We start from the raw sequence: 20,206 nt of genomic DNA, 5'->3' as shown, positions 1-20,206 counted from the left end.
AATGACAGGTATATAATATTAATCATCACTATCAAGCAAGAAGTGTGATTTTTTAGTTCATCAGAATCACGGCCAAAGGGGAAAAGGTGTAGACGTCCTGTAAATGAGACCTATAAACCATCTGGCTTCTTATCATTTCCATGCATAGGCTATCTATACAAATATTGTCTAAATTCATGCGTTTTCTGTCTCTTCCATTTGTCCCCAGTTGTAATAGATTATAATGAACTATGCTATCTGCTATAAGAGGACAGAAACATGAAAGCCTTTGTTTAAAGAGAGCTTTCCTATTTCATAAGTGCCAATTAGCCCTAATTCCAATAATATATGATAAACATTGTAAACTATTGCAGGCTTCTTTTAACCATCATATAGAATTTATCATTATTTCCCTGAAATAGAATTGTATAAGGAAGGTTAACTACCTATAAGGCTATGCATATCTATATAAGTCTGTATTTAGACATTGATGAAACTTTTAAGGTAGGTAAAACTCAAGGTCAGGTTCACATTGTACAAGAAGAATCAATCCGTGTCATAAAGAGCTCACATTCCATATAGTCAACAGAGCCAGTGGAAGAAGGGTAATATTATTTGCATTTTGCAGATGTGGTACTGATAGCTAGGTCATGGACAGACTTATTTTTGTAGCGATGCAAACATCCTTGTAAAGGAGAAGACAGATGTGCACAAAATGGCAGAAGCGCTGCAGAAATGTTCCTAGATGAAGCAAGAACTTCTGTGTAGCGCTGAATTTTGTGGCATCTGTGCATTGCACCATAGCACTTTAATGGTGTTCTTACTCCCCGATATCTCACTGCACTCTGCTCTTCCCCCTCCCTGTGCTCCAAGAAGCAGGAAGGAGAGTACACAGCCACTGCCTCCTCCCTCACTGGCCTGCGCCCTCCCCCTGCCCTGCACAGAACTAGGCTGTCAGTGAACACAGGACCTGTACCAGGCTTGCTTGAGGTGAACAGAGCTGCTACCCAGCTGGAGCCAGACTGTCAAAGGGGCTGATCCCCTGTGACCCTGGCCTGGCACTCATTAGCAGCCTGCTCCCAGGTGGGCTGCAGTTGTCACTGAGCATGATACTGAGACCAGGCCCACCTGTGGTGAGTACAGCTACCAGTCCCAGTCCCATTCCCAGTCTCAGGCTGGAACTCCAGCTTTGCTCACTAAGCATCCTGGCAAGTAGCAGGCTCCTTGTGGGAGAGATTAGGAGGGCAGAACAACCCCCTATTGCTGTTTGGCCAGACTGTATGCCACTAATGCCTTCATGGTGACTATATAGTGCTCGAGACAGGATCTGCATATCTGTCTGCCCCTCCTACCAATACAGTTTTGTAGCTCCTCAAAATGATACAGCACTTACAGCACCAAGTATTTGCCTATCCATACCCCTAGAGATATTAGGGCTGGAAAGACACAGTACCCACAACTGGGGCCAGATATTTCAGGATTGTTTTGCATCTAGCAGCCCCTTTTAGGTGCTGAGTGATTTTGAGAATCCAGAAACAACACTGAGCTGACTAAATGTGATCTGGATTCTTGTGACAGTTTGGTGCTAACTATGTGTAGCTGGCACCATGGAAAGTCTTCCTGTTTTAGAAAGTACACACCACATGACTCGAGGTTGTGCAAGGAATTTGTGGCAAAAAGAACCATATCCCTGGAGCCCTCGTCTGGTGCTTAAATCAGAAGATATTTTCTCTCCATTAGCTTTATCCATATTAAATTCTATAGAACTTTTCCAGAAGAGGGTTTGAGGAGATATTCACTATTTATTGGCTCTATCTATGTTGCTATACAGAGTCCATTATTAGGATACGTATAACCTTTCTCATAAATGCATTTATCTAGCCAGCCACCTATTTATCTATTTATAGAGCTACCATCATAACAACATGTAAGCAGCTGCCCTGATTTTCTTACTATCCCATATTCTCCTCTACGTGAATAAGTTGACTACAAGTTGAATGTATTCTCATTTTTTCTCCCCTTCAACTGTTTTTAATATGGTTGTAGCTGAGTTCTGGCTTTTTAAGTGAGCATGTTTCTGGTAGTATTGAAGGGATGTTGTAGCCATGATAGTCCAGGAAATAAGCAAGAAACAAGAATTTTTCTGGGTGATATCCTTTACTGGACCAACTGCATGGTTGAGATAGACTTAGACAGGCTTTTAGGTATTACAGTATACTTCCTCTGGTCTCCAAGATCTGATGACAATACCCAAAAGCTTGTCTAAGTCTATCCTAACCAAGTAATAGATCCAATAAATATATGACCCACAAAAAATCTCACCTCTCGCATACTGGGTGCATCTACACAAGATGCTTTACTGCACAGTAGAGCAAAATACTGTGTAATAAACATATCTACATGTGTAGACTGTTACTGCACAGTAATTTTCTCTACTCAGCAGTTAATTTGCTACCTGCATATGCAAGTAGAAAATTAACTGCCACGTAATTACTGGGTAGTAAGGCACATGCAGATGGCTGACAGGAGTGGGAGATTGCTCCCTGCCTCGAGGAACTCCCTGCTGCTGGGGCAGCTGTGCCACCAGAGCCTGGGGGGGGGAACAATGTCCCCCTGTCCCCTGGGAGATTGCTTCCTGCCCCACTCTGCAATCATGATCCTGGAGTGGGGGCAGGGAGCTCCCTGCACAGGGAGAGTTCGCTGCTCAGCGTGGGGCTTGCTGGGAACTGTCCCAGTCTGGGGCAGGTCCTAACCCTGCAGCTTTTTCCCAGCCCCATGCTCCGATCTGGCAATCAAGGCATGGGGCTTGGAAGAGGCTGTGGGGGAGGAGCAGTTCCCAACCCTCTACCCCTATCTGCCAGTGGGGCAGCTGGCAGCGAGTTAGCTATGAGCCGGAGGCTCACTGCTAGTCGCCCCGTGGAAGGATCGGGGCTGGGTGCTGGGACCTGCCCCTTCCCAGCAGCTTTTTCCAAGTCCCCTGCCCCTGACTGGGGAGCCGGGGTCAGAAGGTCCCTGCTTCCGGGGCAGGGGAATATTGTCCCCGCCCAGGCTCTGCGACCAGAGAGCCTGCCCTGGTAGTAGGCATCTCCCAGGGGTAGAGAGTAATCTCCCAGCCCCTGCCAGAAGACAACTGTCTCGTGGCCCCATGCTCCTTGCCGGCCCCTGAACTAGCACTCAGGGGGAACCTAGAGTTCCCCCTGGCTGCTGCTGCGGTGCAGGGCCAGAGCGGGTGGGAACAAGGTGCTGTCAGGAGTAGTAAATCTGCTCCCAAATGGGCACACTTGTTAGATGCCTGCCCAGGGTGGGTTTACTCCTGAGTAAATTACTTTGAAGTAAACCCATCCAGCAGCATTTGCACATGTACATGCACCCACTGTTTCTTATTATTCTGTGTTTGAATTCTGGTTAATCTGTGATGGAAATGTCTCATGCTTCTCATGCAAGCATAGTGCTTTTAATTTAATACATTTGGTATAATCTGTAAGGTTGTTTAGAATATTTTTTGAGGAGATGTTTTTTCCCTCCTGCACGTAATTATTTCTCTCAGAGCACTGTGTTCCTTTTCCTTTCTTTCATCTCTAACAGCTAGGGGATTAAGGATTCCCTGACACTTATGAGGAAGATATCAGAGTATATGATGCAACTGGTTTGCTATAGACTAGACTCAAGGCACCCATTAGTAGACTCAAGACACCTCTCAGAAAATGCCAGCTCTTAGCTTTCACATGTTTTTTGTGCAACAGAGCAAAAAATAATAGAGCAATTATTCTGTTGCAAAGAACTCAAAAGGGCAACAACAGGTCAAGATGTTTTTGACACTGTGGGGCGCATCCAGATGAGCACCCATGTGCGTTTCCCTCTGGACAAATAGCAGTGGCACATAGTTGTACCACTGCTGCTTCTTTGTCCCCAGATAGTGCCTATGTGCACACACTCTGGGGCCCAGCAAGTTGCCCCAATGGAGAAGGGGAGGCTGGGATCAACACCTGGGCTGGCCCCAGCAGCCTTACCTGGGGTCTTGGGGACTTCCCAGGGCTCCAACAGTGGTGATCCAGCAGCAGAGAGCCTGGCCAGCAGCGGGAGCACAGCTCCAGCTGGCCAGGCACCCATTTTGGGCAGTGCACAGTGCCACTACATGCGCTGCCCCACTTTTTTCTAGTGGAGTTTTTTTTAGACACCAAGATCTCACAATGTCATAACCACCCTTCTTGCCCCTGTGCGGCATGTGCAGTGTGTGGCACCTCAGATGGGTCTGCAGTGCCACACACTACACATACATGCTCATTTGGATGTGCCCATGGATTTCTATTTGAACTCTCTGGGTTTATCTTGTGAATCATGTGTAAGTGTTTGCAAATCTAACAGCTCTAATGTTGCACCGCACCCTGCATCACCCTTAAAAGCATCTTGCAGCACCCTTGTTGAGAACCAATGCTACAGAGAAACAATCAGTTGCAGCCCACATGATGTAACCCACAGCATTAACTAGGCTGGATTTTCCTGTAAGTTCTCAAATCAAGCCATATCTTCACTCTGTGGGTGCCAGTGCTTGTTTTTAATGATGATTCTAATGGGACTAGAATTTATCCATTTGTCTTATAATCTATTTTAAATTATAACATGATTTCTAAATCAAATCAAAGTGTGGACGATTATAGTGAATATTTCACTTTTTAAAAGATTAAATTTAATGGTCCCTCAGATGAATTAGTCCTAGAAGTGGTACATTTGTCCTTGTCTTGTTAGGAGTTTTGCATGATTATTCTGTTTTGCCTCTATTATTATGTCTTGCACTCATGGGAACTCTGTGGCCAGAACTGCAAAAGTGAAGTGGGCTTCTAGGATATCAGAGGATGTCTCACAGGTTTGAACACTTTTTGACAGAATCCAAGTGTGGCCCTGAAAAATGCACTAGTTAGATCACATCCAGATTTGCTTAACTAGTTCTTTTTTCTAAACCTGTTAAGATCCACAGTGGTGCTGAGACATTTTGCGCAGAAAGTTTCAAAGGGAGGGCTATTTTTAAATGTGTTTAGAAAGAAGTCTGATTAAAGACATGCTTTTGGAGGTGGGGGGTATAACTCCCTTTTAAAACCTTCCCCTTTAAAATCTTTTTCCATGACAGTGATTTTAGTTCTCTCTCTCTCTTTTAAAATCATTTGAAATATATTAAGGTATTAATTGTGGCCACTTTTAAATCTAATCCTCTTCCTAATCAAGGCCTTGGTAGCTTAATAATTATTAAGCATTTCTGGGCAGATTATAAATAGTTCTTTGAGATTTTATGTTGAACCAAAGAGTCATATAATTGTGATTAAATATATGATCTCCCTAAAACAACTTGCATAACTATTTAAATCACCATGGATTTAATTTGGGGAATAAGGAATTAGAGACAAGATTTAAAGGGATGGTGAGAAAGGGTACTTTTACTTTAAGTTCATATTTATTTTGACTTCCTGTGTTACATGAGCAGTTAGATTGTGTACAAGCCTATTCAGCACTACCATTCCTCTTCAATTTTTTTGACCTCTAATAATTGGGCTCCTCCTAAATTCTGAAATGTCTAGTCAGATTTTACCGTAGGCCTCATAGCACCTAGAGGCAAACCTGTCACTGTAATGCAAAGCAAAACCCTTGTCTCTTTCCAAGGCAGCTAGTCTACTTGGGCCTTCTGTAAACCACTGCACTCAGGATAAAATTCACCCCCTCAGAGGGGTCCTCATCTCTAGCCTGATGGCACAAAAATTCTGGAAGTTAATTTATCCGCGATGCTGCCAAAATCAATTTTTGGTCTTCAATACCAGTTTCCTCCAGTAAGTATTCCAAAGCCACATAGCAACTCTGAGTGCTTTCACGTGTACTGGGGATACATAAGAAAGTGGCGGTAAGCATTTTTAGAGTAGTAGGTCTCAAACTTTTTTGGGTTGCATAACCATTTTAGAACTTGTTTTGCTGCTGCACACCCCTCGAGTCTGTGTTATGGATAACCGATAAAGCAATGCCTTATATCACCACAGCTACGTTGTAACCTCTCCAACACCCTAATACATACGGAGTTATTCTGCATTTATGGTTTTTCTTCCCTTGCCTCAGTTTATATTTCCGCTCTCCCTCCTGCTTTCCCATTCCCTTTGCTTTCACATGCCCTCTACTTCACCCCATAGCTCCAGTTCTCCTGTGTATAAAATGTTGGGTTTCCCTATTGCTACCCATTGCTTAGAAATCTACAATAGTGGTCCAGTATTTTAACTGCTGGAGCATCTTGTACTTCCTGCCTGCCATTCATTGCCTTGCAGCCAATCAAGAACTGGAATAGTCTGCAGAGAGTTTGGGATTTGTGCTTCTTGTAAACTCTAGAGATTTTATAAACGGGATTATATTTATCATATGCATATCATTCTAAGGATTTAGCATGGAGGCACCCAAGTCTGAAAATGCTGGTCTTAGTTTAGTTTCACAAGTTGTGAAATGTGGACAGGAATTTGTATGCTCCCCACAAAGAGACAGCAAGGATTACGTGGCGACATGGTTAGAAGAGTATAAAGCCTTAGGCAAAAATGTATATATTAGGAACTCTTTAGTCTCATGGGTATCTTTACACATGCTCTGGGGTGGAGGGGAGAGACATTTTGATTAGAGCAGCTCTTAAGAACCGCTCTAATTAAAATGATTGCAGCATCTTACATATTCAGCATCCTGCTCTTCAAGATAGTGGCAGGGGTGTTTTAACTAAAGCTTATTCAACAAGCTTTAGTAAAAGCACCCCGGCCACCGTTTTGAAATGCAGAGATGCTGAATACATGTGACACCGAGGCTGCTGGAGCGTTCTGGTTAGAATCCTCCAGCTGACTCGAATAGTCAACTTAGTTAATCAAGTCTGCTCCAACGTGTTGTAATTAGAACACGTCAGAGCAGGCATCGGGCACATGTTTAGGTGCCCCATGTTATTTTGGTCAGTGTGTGCTGTCTTACTCATTGATTTTGATTTGTATCTTTGTTTTTCCTTTTTAATTTGGGACTTATAAAATGCTGAAAACATTGCAAAGTATGAAAAGCATTCTTAAATACTAAAATGCCCACCAAAGCCTGGTATAGAAAGGAAATGTTTCCGTTGGGTTCAGTTCTCTATGCTGTGGAGATTTCCTACTGCAGCTGGCATTGATCAGTGGAGAAGTGAGGATCAATTTCACTTTGAGTCCCATCATTCTTGCTGAATTTTCTACTAAATCTGAATTCTCTGATATTGCAGGGGCCTTAAGAAAGACCTCCATCCTTATCTGAGCCAGAAATCCTAACTTCATGCAGCACTAGTTCTTTCTTCCCAGGTCTTCTCTCCTGGTCTCTTCTCTTCCTTCCCTTCTCTGACTTCTGTACTTCAAACTGCATTCTTTCCTCTGGTCTTCCTTTCTGTCATACTGCCTGAAAATCTCTAATACCATCTCTTATGAGTGAGCCCTCCAGAAGTTTCCTTCCCCTAAAGCCAAACTGCAGCTTGTCATGTGTGCCTAACCAAGATGAGGAAGAAGGTACAATTAGTTTCTTTCTTCCTCTGAACCAATGCAAGAGGTGGCAATAATGTTTGTGCACCCCAAATTCCACAGTTTGGAAAGTCATCTAATGTTGATGGCTAAACTGTTCTTCTAGGGGATGGGTGAAAATCAGCCATTTCCAGAATAAATGTGATAGGGAAAATATTATATACCCCTTCTATTAGCTGTGCTCCCTTCCCTACACCTACTCTGGAGGCATTATGCTTTACACAGTGTAATAATCCCCTCCTTCACAATTTACAGTTTAGAGTCTAAATTATATCCTCAAATAATTGATTAGCTCCTCGATCTTAACTTAACCCTTAATTTCCTTTCTCATTTTATAATAATTTACTTATTTTATAGTACTTATTCTTTTGGCAGGAAGGAAAAGCAGAAGAGATGTATCAATCAACCCTATGCAAAAGAAAATATTGAAAGAGTTGAGGAGAAGGGCTTATGTGAAGCCTTAAGGATGACTAGAGTTGTACTGGCAAGGTCATTCAAAATAGTGAGGTCTGACTTCTGCTGCTTGCTTTATACCCAAATCAATGTATTTTGTATTGGAGCAGGAGTAGAGAAAAACAGGGAGTAGATAACTAAACGTCTAATTGGACCATGCTAAACTACCAGAGTCAGGGCATAGCTTCACTGAGAAGCTTCATTCTTTGTATTCTTCTAGTCGATCCAAAAAAAAAGCCCATAATGACAGGTGCAACATAAAGCAGTAAGTTGAATTGAATCAAATGAGTTTGTTTTAGGGAAACCAGGAAGTTTTTCTTCTTTTGTTTTTCAAATTCCTGCCCCGGTAAGTTCTAGTTTAGTGACACAGGGCCAGCTGTCAACCCTCTATGTGTGAATGTGCTATGCCACTTGAGAAAGGTGTACACATTTCAGAGGGCAGATCTACCCCCTCAGTCTGTTATTGTATAGCTGTAGCATAACTACAAAATGTAGTCAGTGATAATTCTGCTTGGCACAATAGACTTAAGATAGTCAAGGTCACCTATATGCTCAGGTTTGAGTTGTCTCCAATTTAAAGATAAAATGCATTTCTAGAGCAATTTGCTGTTCTGTGTGGTGCACTTGACCATTGAAAGGTTACATGTTTGGTTTTTCTTAGAAAAAATCATCTCTGAAATTAAAGAAAAAAGACAATAAAAAAATAGAAAGGATCTTGCCCTCTTTCAGTAAGCATTTGGACAAGCTTTGCTTTTAGAGAATTACAAATCCTGTGATTTGATACTGCATCAGGCTCATGACATTTAAGATAATACAAGTATTTCACAGCACAAAAGCAAATCATGTAATTTAGCTTGCCTCAACAAGCACTGCCTCAGCAGGGGTCTCTAATTCATCACAGACAAAAGATTTTATGAGGTTCTCAATATAAAAACCCAGAATACCATGTGAGCAGAAAGCCTCTCCAGCACCAATACAATGAGCAGTGTATGCAGTCATTTTTAGAATACCTGATGCAATGAATACTTGAAATCTGTTGATAATTTTGGGGGCGGGGTGTGCGGGGGAGGATGTTGTTCAAACTTTTAATAAACTTGAAGGCGTTCTGTGTATCTAGGCTGAATTTTAAACATTTTGGAAGTGTTAATAAATCTGCATGTATGATCTTTTTTTTTAACTTAAATGACACAGGCCCTTTCCCTTCTCAAAGGCCACAGCTACATGAGACACTTACTGCACAGTAGCTCGTTACTTCTGCACAGTAACATTACATGACATGAACTGTGATGCAATGTGACTGCACAGTAGTAACAAGCTACTGCACAGTCAGCATCACCAGGAAGCCATGTGGGGATGCTACTGTGGAGTAATACTTGGGTATGCAAATACTAAATGACTGCACATTAACAACTGGGCAGTCACCATCTTGTGTAGATGTGGCCAGAGCATCTACATAAATAATAACTAAATGCTTTATATATAAAATCTTCTGGTGGGGTAAATTACTATGTGATTATACAGCTCATAGGGAAACCAAGGCAGAGATATTAGGCAAGTCCCATTTCATTTGTATGCAACCAAGTGCTACTTCATTGCACCAAAATGTCACTCACGTGACTATCTTTGGACATGTCAATAGAGCTTAGGAACATAGAGGTGAAATAGGATGTGAGGCTTAATGACTTCATATTTCAGTATTTCTACAGGTATTAGTAGCTATCTGGTATAGGTAGGAGTCAGGCATGTATGCTCTTACAGATCTGTTCATGGACAACATTTGGGCACTGAATTCCCATGTTCCAAGGCAGAGCGTGGATATGGAGTATGAATTTAAGGAAAAGCATGAAAAAGTCTTCAGGAGCCTGTGGAAAAGCTGGATTAGAGGCATGGCTACGTTGGCAGCCACAGCTAGGATAGCTCTACAGCCTTCTGTTCTTCTTTCACTCTGATGCTTGTATTATATGTTGCTTTCCTTTGACTGCTTGAATTCTGGGTTGCACAGGTGCTCTCAAAGTAGGCACAGAAACTATAGCTCATTGGCCTATGATGCTTCACACTGGCTGGTAAAGCTAACCCCTGCTAAAGGAACTTTTCAGCACTGCAAGAGCAATTTCACCTACACATTTTGTCATTGGGGCCACTCTGCTTCTCTCTGGGGTTATGATTTGAACTCTGTCTTCTCCTGAAACATAGTCTGGCCTCTGGTGGAGGTCTGAAGGTGTTGGAGCATTCAGCTTGGCCCCCAGCAAGTTTCTGTCACACTTTATAATGGAAATATATTTATATAAATTCTTATAATTTATACAGAGTCTCTTCAGCTTGGCTAAGAACCAGGCAACAGGGGGGAAATGAGTCTGCAAATACCTGATGTCTGTTAACAACAAGAATGGAGAGGAATTATTTAATGTGATACATGCAGGTCTAACCAGTAGTAATAAGATCAAGCTATGGAAGTGAAAATTTAGGCTGGATTTGAAGAAAAAGATCCCTGATTTTCATTAGGTTGTGGAATACTTTACATGGGGAGAGTGATATGCTCCTAAACAGGACTAAACTAAAATATGCATGTATAGACGCACCCTGTGAGAAATAATCCTCCACTGGTAGGAGAAAAAAGTAATCTGATGAACGAGGATCATTCTCTGCGAACCAGGTAATTTGTCCATATAGTGAGAAAAGAAGCTTCTGCCCTCAGGGCTTACAGCATATGTCAATACGGGACAGTACAGCACAGTGGAGAGAGAGCCCAGGTAGTCTGTCCTTTTATAGCAGCAGAGATTTTGGCCCTAAACCTTATACTACCTTATTAATATTTAAAGTATCCATATACATACACAAAGAGAGAAAGCAAGCAAGCAAGAGAGAATGTAATGTGTGTGTGTGTATACATAGTCTCAAACACAAATACAACTGAATATATTGTTCTGAATTTAAGAAAGGAACATTGGTTGAGTCAGAGTCATTAGTGACCTATGCTCTCTCTTTCAAGTAGTGAACATTATAAATTGCACATCAGTTCTTGGCAAAGTTTGTGCTGTCACCATCACTAACACATTTTTGCAAGGACATTGAAATGTCTGTACAAACCAGCCCCAAGTTCCAGTGCAGTAGAATCAGTAGGGACTGTGTCACTGTGAGTTTATATTTTGGCTTTTGTCTTTAGGTCATGCTATAAATACATAAGTAAAAGGAACAATCTTGGTTTCTTCTATTTGCTAGTATAAAATTAGTTCTTTTTTATGTTCTGTGGCAGAGAATCTTCTGTAACAGACCTGTAAAGTCCTGCATGCAACTCTACTCAGCTTAGCCTCAAGTGGTGAATATGGCCATACATCAAATAATAAAGGGAGTTCCTCATAAAGTAAGAGGAGAGGAGCTCCTTTAGATAATATTGGTGAAAAACCTTACTGCATCTTTCCGTGTGTTCAAGGACAGAGACATGATATGAAAAAACAGCTCTTGGAAAGTCATTATGTTTTTTTTCATTCTAACTGTATCACTCAGTAGAGAAAGGAAGTCAACAATGAGGGGTCCTGTATGGTCAGCAGTGCAGATATCACTATCTCTGCTGGACACTTGTTAGGCCTTGCAATGAGGAAATCGATCAAGAAAGGGAAAACAACACCAAATCACTCCAGAAACACAAAATACACTAGTGCACAAGTGATTCTTTTGTTTACATTTAATATATTAAAATTCTAGTTTCATGGAGCAAAGTTAGAGCTGCAAAAATGCATATGTATTGATTAACGATAGGCAAAGGTAATGGATATGTTTGTTAACAAAAAGTGAAGTCTTAAAAATGAACACAATTGTCACTTAATCTGTTGCTGAAAAGGCTTGGTAATTTGGAAAAACCAAGAGTAGCAATGAAGAGCTAATCTTGTGCTGCCAGTTTAAATCAAATCAGAGCCTCCTATTTCCTCCTCTGCTGGGTTAAAGCCAAGTCAAGAGTACTTTCAGTTATTTCAGTCTTACTTTTAAATTGTTGGAAAGGATTCAACATCATGTTGACACCCATATACAGTAGTTTCCCCTGGTGTGCAGGCAAGAGGGTTTCAGAACTCCAGTAACTAGGCATTGCATCTTTTAACTCTGACATGTCCACTGTAAAGATCAGTGGTACTTTAAGGAAACCAATTAAAGTTTCTTTCACTGCATTACGAATAAAAAGTGCTGAGTGCTGTCTTAAAGGCCCAGAACCTGACAAAAGCCTGGGATACAAAGTTAAAACAAAAGAAAACTACTATATAGTAGTAACAGATGAAGTTTATTGCAAAGTTCTCTGTTACAAAGTTAAATTATTATGACAGCTGTTATGTTAGGCAACTAACTCTAATAGGGTTGATTTGGTAATAAAAGTGTTTATTGGCAGAAGCTGACAAATCTTCCCATTTTCCTTTAAATGGCATTTAAAAATAGATAAACACCAATGGAATTATGTACACTTTTATCCCTGTGAATGCAGATGGTCAGGAAATGAGGTTACTGGCTGGCAAATTTTGGCATAAATGGAATATAAATTCCCAAGCATCTTCATTCTTGAGATATTTCAAAGAGATGAGTTAAATGCAGATAGTGCACTGCCTATATAGGCAAGCAGAATGCCTGTTATGCATTCAAAAATAGTCATCAGTGAGACTCAGATGTGAAAATTAGGGCCTAGGGGCTAGCCCCATGCTCCCAAAGCTGGATCACTGCTGCTAGAGCCCCAGGAGGTCCCCAGGACCCCAGGTAGGGCTGCCGGAGCCAGCCCAGGTGCTGGTCCCAGCCTCCCTTACCTGACCTGGGGCAATGTGCCACATGCCAGAGTGTGTATGCAGGAGTATTTCCTGGGGATGACTAGCAGTGGCACAAATATGTGCTGCTGCTAGTTGTCCCTGGGGAATGCACCTTCCCGCTCATGGGGTTATGCCCAAAGGGACCATCTTGATAGTCTAGGAGCACATAGGATCACCACTGTCCCACAGCCTTCAACTTTGAAATCTTCACATGTATCCAGTTGTTGGCACTGGATTTGTGACCCAGATACCTTGTGCCGGGTGGACCCAAACCCTCAGACCAACCATGACTTCTTTCATTTGATAATAGGCAAATTGTATTGATACACAAAGATGGCAAATAAGGATAATGCAGACACAGAAAACAAAATAATCCCCCCGCCCACCCAGTTCTATATCTACTAGTCCTAGGGGTGTCACAGAGGGAAGGTAGCCTGGCCAGTATGTGAGCTTCACCCTGTTGTTCTTTCTTGACTGTCAGATGTCAGCAGCCTAAAGATCAAGAGCTGAGGCACACCGCCCCCCCAGTGGGGTGGATGAGATGGGCTGCTGGTGTGCCCTCTGTCCATAGTGGCCTTGGGTTCCCCCCTCGGGGGGTTGCTTCTAGGATTGCTTCCTCAATTTTTGGAAAAAATTATCACAGAAACCATTCTTGACAGGCTAACATAAAGCAACATTCTGAGGAATAGCTGGCACGGGTTTGTAATGGGTAGGTCTTGCCTGACCAATCTCATTTCCTTCTATGACCAGGTGACATATCACCTGGACAAAAAGGAAGTGGTTGATGTCAAATATTTGGACTTTAAAAAAGCCTTTGACCACCTATTGTCCCATGATGTCCTCATGGAAAATTTGGCCAAATGTGGCCTCAACTACTTCACAGTCTGATGGCTTGGGAACAGGCACTAAGGTCAGACCTAGACAGTGTTAGTTGACGGAACCAAATCAGCAAGACACTCAGTGACTAGTGGCGTCCCCCAAGGCTTCATTCGTGGACCTATACTCCTTAATGTCTTTATAAACCATCTGGACACTAGTGTCAAAAGCAAACTGGCCAAGTTCGCTGATGACACCAAATTTTGGGGAAGAGTGTCCACACTTGAGGATAGGCTGCTGTTCCAAGCCAACCCTGATAGGCTTGCAAGGTGGGCAGATAAAAACCTGATGGTATTCAACATGGAGAAATGCGAGGTGCTCCACCTCAGAAATAAAAACCCGTATCACAGTTAAAGGCTTGGCAATGCTACACTCACTAGCACCGTGACCGAAAGAGACTCGGGGGTCATGATTGACCACAAGATGGATATGAGCCACCAATGCAATACCGCAGCTGGCAAAGCAAACAAAACTGTGGCTTGCATCTACCGATGCTTCTCGAGCAAGACCCAAGATGTCATCCTCCCACTTACTTGACCTCGGTGAGCTGCAGATGGAGTACTGCATCCAATTCTGGGCTCCATAATTTAGGAAGGATGTGGAAAAGCTTGAAAGACTCCAGAGGAGAGCCATGTACCTGATCAGAGGGCAAGAGAAGAGGCCTTATGAAGAGAGGCTGCAAGCTAGAGGACTCTTCAGCCTGGAGAAATGCAGGCTCAGGGGTGACTTGGTGACAGCCTATAAGTACATAAGGGGTGTGCATCAGGATCTGGGGGAACACCTGTCCACCAGAGCACCCCAGGGGATGACAAGGTCCAATGGTCACAAACTCCTGAAAAACTGTTTTAGGCTGGTCATAAGGAAAAACTTCTTTACTGTCCAAGCCCCCAAGGCCTGGAACAGACTCCCCCCAAAGGTGATGCAAGCACCTACTCTGGACGCTTTCAAGAAACATTTGGACGTTTACCTTGCTGGGGTCCTTTGACCCTAGCTGACTTCCTGCCTCTTGGGCGGGGGGCTGGCCCCAGTGGTCTTATGAGGTCCCTTCCAGCTTTAATGTCTATGAAATCTATTAAATCGTTGATTGGTCTTCCTGTGACCATCATACTGTCCACCTTCTGTCCTGTCAGCTTATTCCTTATTTTCCCAAACCCATCACATGCACAAATCTTAATTTGGTCATTTACCAGTGTCTTTATTTGGCCATGCCCTGAGGTCATAATTTGGTCCATCCACCAAAACCAGAAATCCCAGGGGCTCTGCAGTTCATCACTGTGGCCTAGCCAATGCTGCAGAGTCCTTTATCTCTGTTATGGGTACACTGTTCATGTTTTTAATTTTCCAGGATGAGCATACCTGCTTGTCCATTGGCCTCAGGCACAGTGTCTGCCTTGAAGGCTGTGAACCTTTGTCACAAACAGGCTTTTAGAAATCAGTTAACCCTGGCCACCCTTGGACCTATTTCTAATGCATATCTACTCTACCTACAAGCCAACTCCTAAAAGCAAACCTTGAGAAATAATTTTCTAACCATCATCCAGGGCCATGCTATTTCCATTGGCATTCTGCGAATGTGAATGACAGTGAAGTTCAGCCAGTTACATCAGCCCAGCATAGAATCATAGAATCATAATAAATTAGGATTGGAAGGGACCTCAGGAAATCATCTAGTCCAGCCCCCTTTCAAAACAGACCAACCCCAACTAGTTCATTGCAGCCAGGGCTTTGCTGAGCTGGACCCTGAAAACATCCAAGGATGGAGATTCCACCACCTTTCTAGGTAACCCGTTGAGTCTAGCATATTGTTTTCATTTTCCTTTGAGTTTTTTTTCCCTCTTATATTTTGATGAATTTTCTGTAAATTACTCAATGTGTCTAACCATATTTTTATATGCATAACAACTTTATATATACTAGATATGGCCACTCTGATCTTGGAGAAAATCCATTGTTTAAACTTTTGCTTTTGGTTTGTGTGGAAGGCTGTAGCCTGGACTTAAGTCATCCCCCATTGAAGTCAGTGGAAAACGGAAATAACTTCTACATGCATCTGTCATTCACTCCTTACTATTTTTTTCTTCCAAAACAGAACATTTTGGGAATTCAAAACCACCTTGATCATTGTCTTTTAGTAATGCTGCCCTTGACTTCTCACAGTAATAAAGCTTCACACTGGCCTAAAATACTCATTAAACAAAATGTCCGTGCTTTCATATGAGGAGTACTAACATATCTGAATTGACCTGATGAGGATAATGAATTTAACATGATAAGAATAATGGGTTGCAGTTATCTTCTATGATGTGTAGCAGTATTTAATTCCCTTTAAATTACCATGAAAGATGTACTCATGTAATGGAGTCATAGCTGGAGTTTGTTTCCAACCGCTTTTTATTCTTTTCAAAGTTACTGTGGGACAGTATAAATTAGAATATATTAAAAAAGCAGATGTGCAGACAAGCAGATTATGTGTATATTTAACATTAGGTTACTGGACACTTTTAACATATTTTCAGAACTCTGGTGTGAAATTTGTATATTCACACACAACACACACACACATTTGTGAAATTCATCCATTATCAAAGGAAGCATATGCTGGTTTCTTGCTGGTATTGAATGGAGATGTTTTTAGCCTCCCAGGTCCTGAACTGGCAATTCAGAACAGTTTGATTGCCTGCTTGATTGTTTGCGAGATAACTGTAAGATTGGCAGTGACAGGGTAATTTACTGAAGATTGCAATGTCAGACTATATCCAAGGGGGCTTGCTGGCATAAAGATGTGATTCTCATGACTGACAGGCCACTGGGAGATTGGTGTGCCAATTTAAAGTTCATGGTCTTCGGCTGCAGGAGCCCATAATCGTACTGCATGATGAGGTCATTATAGACATAACGTATGCTCACATACAGTAACAGGCATAGCAAAAATGTGCAATAGCTTGAGAAGACAAACATAAGTTTGTCAAAGGGAGTAATTTCTATCCTATGTTTTGCTTCTGCTATTTCTAATGTGTTGATGGGATTCTCTTGACTGACAGCCAGTTGAATAAAAGCACTGACGAGACTAAAGAGCGGACAATTTTAAGTTCATGGTTGTGAAGGTGTCACAAACCCAGAAAGAGCAAGATGCTGAGGAAAAAGTGCTCAGTGCTTAATAGGAAAACTGTCTGGAGTTATAATCTGAACCAAATGATGTCCTCACATTGATTATATAAAGTTTGTGGAAAATAGACTGCTGAAAAAAACAATCCCACCTCTAGGATGGAAGGGGCTTCAAGATGAATGGAGTTCCTAATGTGAATAGGCCACTGACCTTAAAGAAATCTATAGGTCTAAAAAACAGGATGTTCATCTAACTTAAGATGTTTCCATGGGTGCTGAATGAAGACTTGCCAACATATCTTAGCAGTTTTCTTTTAAAATCAGACACAGTTATTTCGATCATAGGAGTTTTCACTTACTTCAAGTGCAAGCCATAGGAGATATGTGGCTAACTGCAAAAAGCAGAAAGCTCTGTTCCTTACGCTCTTTCTCTAAGGTACAGTTAGTCCTTTTGTATATGAAAAAAATTGAAAAGAAAAAAAAAGCCCTAAAGATACTCATTTTGTCTTTCTTCAGGAAAAAATTACATGGTTTTAAGTAACCCAATGGAATGATTATGGATTACAGTGTTCAGAACGTGTCCAGGTTGCTCAAGCCTTCAGGTGTTCAGTTCCATAATATGAGAAAGAATATCTGAACTCGAACTTGTCTATCTGATATTTCAAACATATTGTAAATTGAATCATCAATTCTCATAATTTTGAACATCAGTAAATAACTGCAACTTATCATTTATTTGCTAAAAGGAAAGTAGTGCTTTAAATTAATTATCACAAACTAGAACTTCAGTTAAATGCCATGTTTCAGATTAGTGAGGACAAAAGAAAATGGTAGTGCATAAATTTATATTACAATACATTTAATTGTAGGACCAACTTTGCTCAGCAGGTTAGTATCTGTCTCCCAGTTTCAGATTCCATTGTTTCTTTCTAAATAGATTAGGATGTTCTTAAAGGCAGGTTTGATGGATGATATAACACATAGTTTGTTGACTGAACTCAGCAGAAGCATGATTGATCCCTTCTTATCCAAGTACATGATAGCCTAATAATTCAGATTTTGAAGGGAAGCATCCTAGCTGCATTTTCCATTTTCTTTTAACCAAATCCCTTCCTTTTCCTCCCTATCCAAAAATACTCCAGAGCATATCCACAGGAATTCTCTGATCATTAAATCCTGTCCAGTAGAATTGAACACCTATCTTCCTGATTCCTTCTGCCACCTATTAACGCTACTCCCAGCTCTAGCTCCTTAATATGGACCTCTCTGGGCCTGAATTTCTTGTCAAATGATGTAAATCAGAAATTAACCATATCAAAATATAATTGGAGTTCAAGCAGAAGAAGGACAAAACAGTCCTGGCCTCCTCTCTTTATTTGGCACATTTACTCTGCCAAATGTTGTAAGGTTAAGCAATTAAACTGTGTTCACTATTTTGAATGTGTCCCTGTAGGGCACAGATGGACACAAACATTACAGGTGGAGCAGCAAAACTGCTCCACCTTTAGCCATACCTCATCCATGGTCAATGTTATGGCAGTTTAGCTAACTTGTATTGCCACAGGTTCATGCAAATGTGGCATTTACACCGTAACAGCTACAGCATGTTCTCCCAAGTAGCAGCTCCCTCACCCCTTTTGAAGTGGCTAAAGTGTACTTTTGTCCAGACCCTAATCCTGCATATTTGGTAGCTAACTACAGATGGCTGAACTTTGATGATTCTTCCCCTTTCAGATGGCCTTGTGGACTGCCTAGACCCAGATTGCTGCCTCCAGTCTACTTGTCAAAATAGCCTGCTGTGCCGGGGCTCACGTGATCCTCTTGACATCATACAACAGAGCTACTCTGGTTCACCAACCGTGAAGTCATTCTATGATCGAATCAAGCTCTTAGTGGGGAAGGAGAGTACTCATATAATTCCAGGAGAAAACCCCTTCAACAGCAGGTAGCAGTTATAAATATTACATTATATCGGCCTGGATGCACTGCCTGGATACATTCATCATAGGGGTTTTATTCATGTTTTAATGTGAAATGCTGCTTTCAGGAGCTATATCCATTTCTGTCTCAGGGAACAATCCTATTGAGGGCACTCTGTCACAATTTATTACTATTCCCTTTATTTTATAACACTAACTTTGCATTCTGCCATCATGCCACAGCCTAGCGCTAGGTTTCCTGCACTGAGAAGCACTTGCCCAGACTTACGAGAACACTACAGTTTACGAAGGGGAGAAATGCTAGTTTTCAATTAATAAGAACGTTGTAATTTGCAGAGTATAGATAGGGCAAATATTGAAATACGGCTTTGGTATAATGAAGTAGCTTTAATGTTTTAAGGATAAATGAAATTAGGTATCTTTATTTTGCTGAATTATTTATTCTTTATACAAAATCATTTTACTTTTTGCTTCCACATTATAATGCTACCATACTAGATCAGTTTCCATCTTTGAGGCTCCAGGCCTACTCTACAGTTGGTTGCTAATTCTACATATATAAATAAACTAAAACCCAATTCATCATTAATATATATGTGATGCCCTAATATCCTGAAAAAAGCGTGTTTTACTTTTTACAGTTTTTTATTTAAATGTGTCTATATTTTAGTCCTTCATTGTATTTTTTTAAGAACTTGATTAATAAAATAAACTTGTTCACATCCTCCTATTTAAGGCAGCAGAATGGGCCATCAGAGACTGAACTGGGTCCCAGGGAACTGGGTTTTTATTCCTGGCTCTGCTGCAGACTTCCTTTGTTACCTCAGCCAAGTTATTAAATGTATCTGTACCTTAGTGACTCTAACTGCAAAATGAGGAGCATGGCATATCCCTATGTGCCAGATGAGTCATGGCTGCATTATGTCTATGCTGCTGCTTAGATACAACTGTTCTGGATGATTCAGAAAACCTTAAAAATAAATAAGTAGAACTGTCTAAAAATGACAAAAAACCCCTGCTCCTGTTTTCCATTTAAATGTAATATTTGGTAAGATTTTCTGGCCCTGTGTATAAATAGTCTAGTCATATATATATGAGGCCTGTGTGTTTTTTGGGAGTGACCTTTTTTATTTATGTAATTCATAACTTAGATTTTAAGGAAGAAATTTAGCTTGGGGGGGTCACATTTTTAATCATGACATTTGGTCACCATCTTTAAAAATTGCGCCCATGGCTGACAAGGTGAATAAATTGAGGCCAATTTTGATTTTGGTGCAACTAATTTCATTTCACCAAGAATGAAGTATTTCAGACACAACAACCTTGGTTATACCAAAACCTGAAGTTCAGAAAAGTCTAGTCTGCCAGGTTATTTCCAGAAATTATGGGAGTGGCAAATTACGTGCTCAGCCACAACCATGAAGATTGGAGGATAGCTCTGAGGGAGTACTGCTGCCCTGGTTAACTGCCCATGCATTTCTCCAAGTGATTCAACTACATGGAAGGGTGCCAGCATTAACTAGATATCATT

The 20,206-nt window shown here is 41.3% G+C and overlaps 1 protein-coding gene across 3 annotated transcripts in view; it reads left to right on the top strand.

The window, feature by feature from the left end:
• TENM2 (teneurin transmembrane protein 2) overlaps positions 1-20,206 on the top strand; it is a 1,069,972-nt gene that overhangs the window by 983,370 nt on the left and 66,396 nt on the right. For all 3 annotated transcript variants that reach the window (XM_019534873.1, XM_019534872.1, XM_019534874.1), the window contains one exon: positions 18,470-18,680. In XM_019534873.1, coding sequence (XP_019390418.1) covers positions 18,470-18,680 — 211 coding nt within the window. The remainder of the gene's footprint in view (positions 1-18,469; positions 18,681-20,206) is intronic.

The sequence above is a fragment of the Crocodylus porosus genome, unplaced genomic scaffold (assembly GCF_001723895.1).
Source record: "Crocodylus porosus isolate Cpor-Errol unplaced genomic scaffold, CroPor_comp1, whole genome shotgun sequence".
NCBI classification, from domain to species: Eukaryota; Metazoa; Chordata; order Crocodylia; family Crocodylidae; genus Crocodylus; species Crocodylus porosus.
This window is presented reverse-complemented; position numbering and strand designations above follow the sequence as displayed.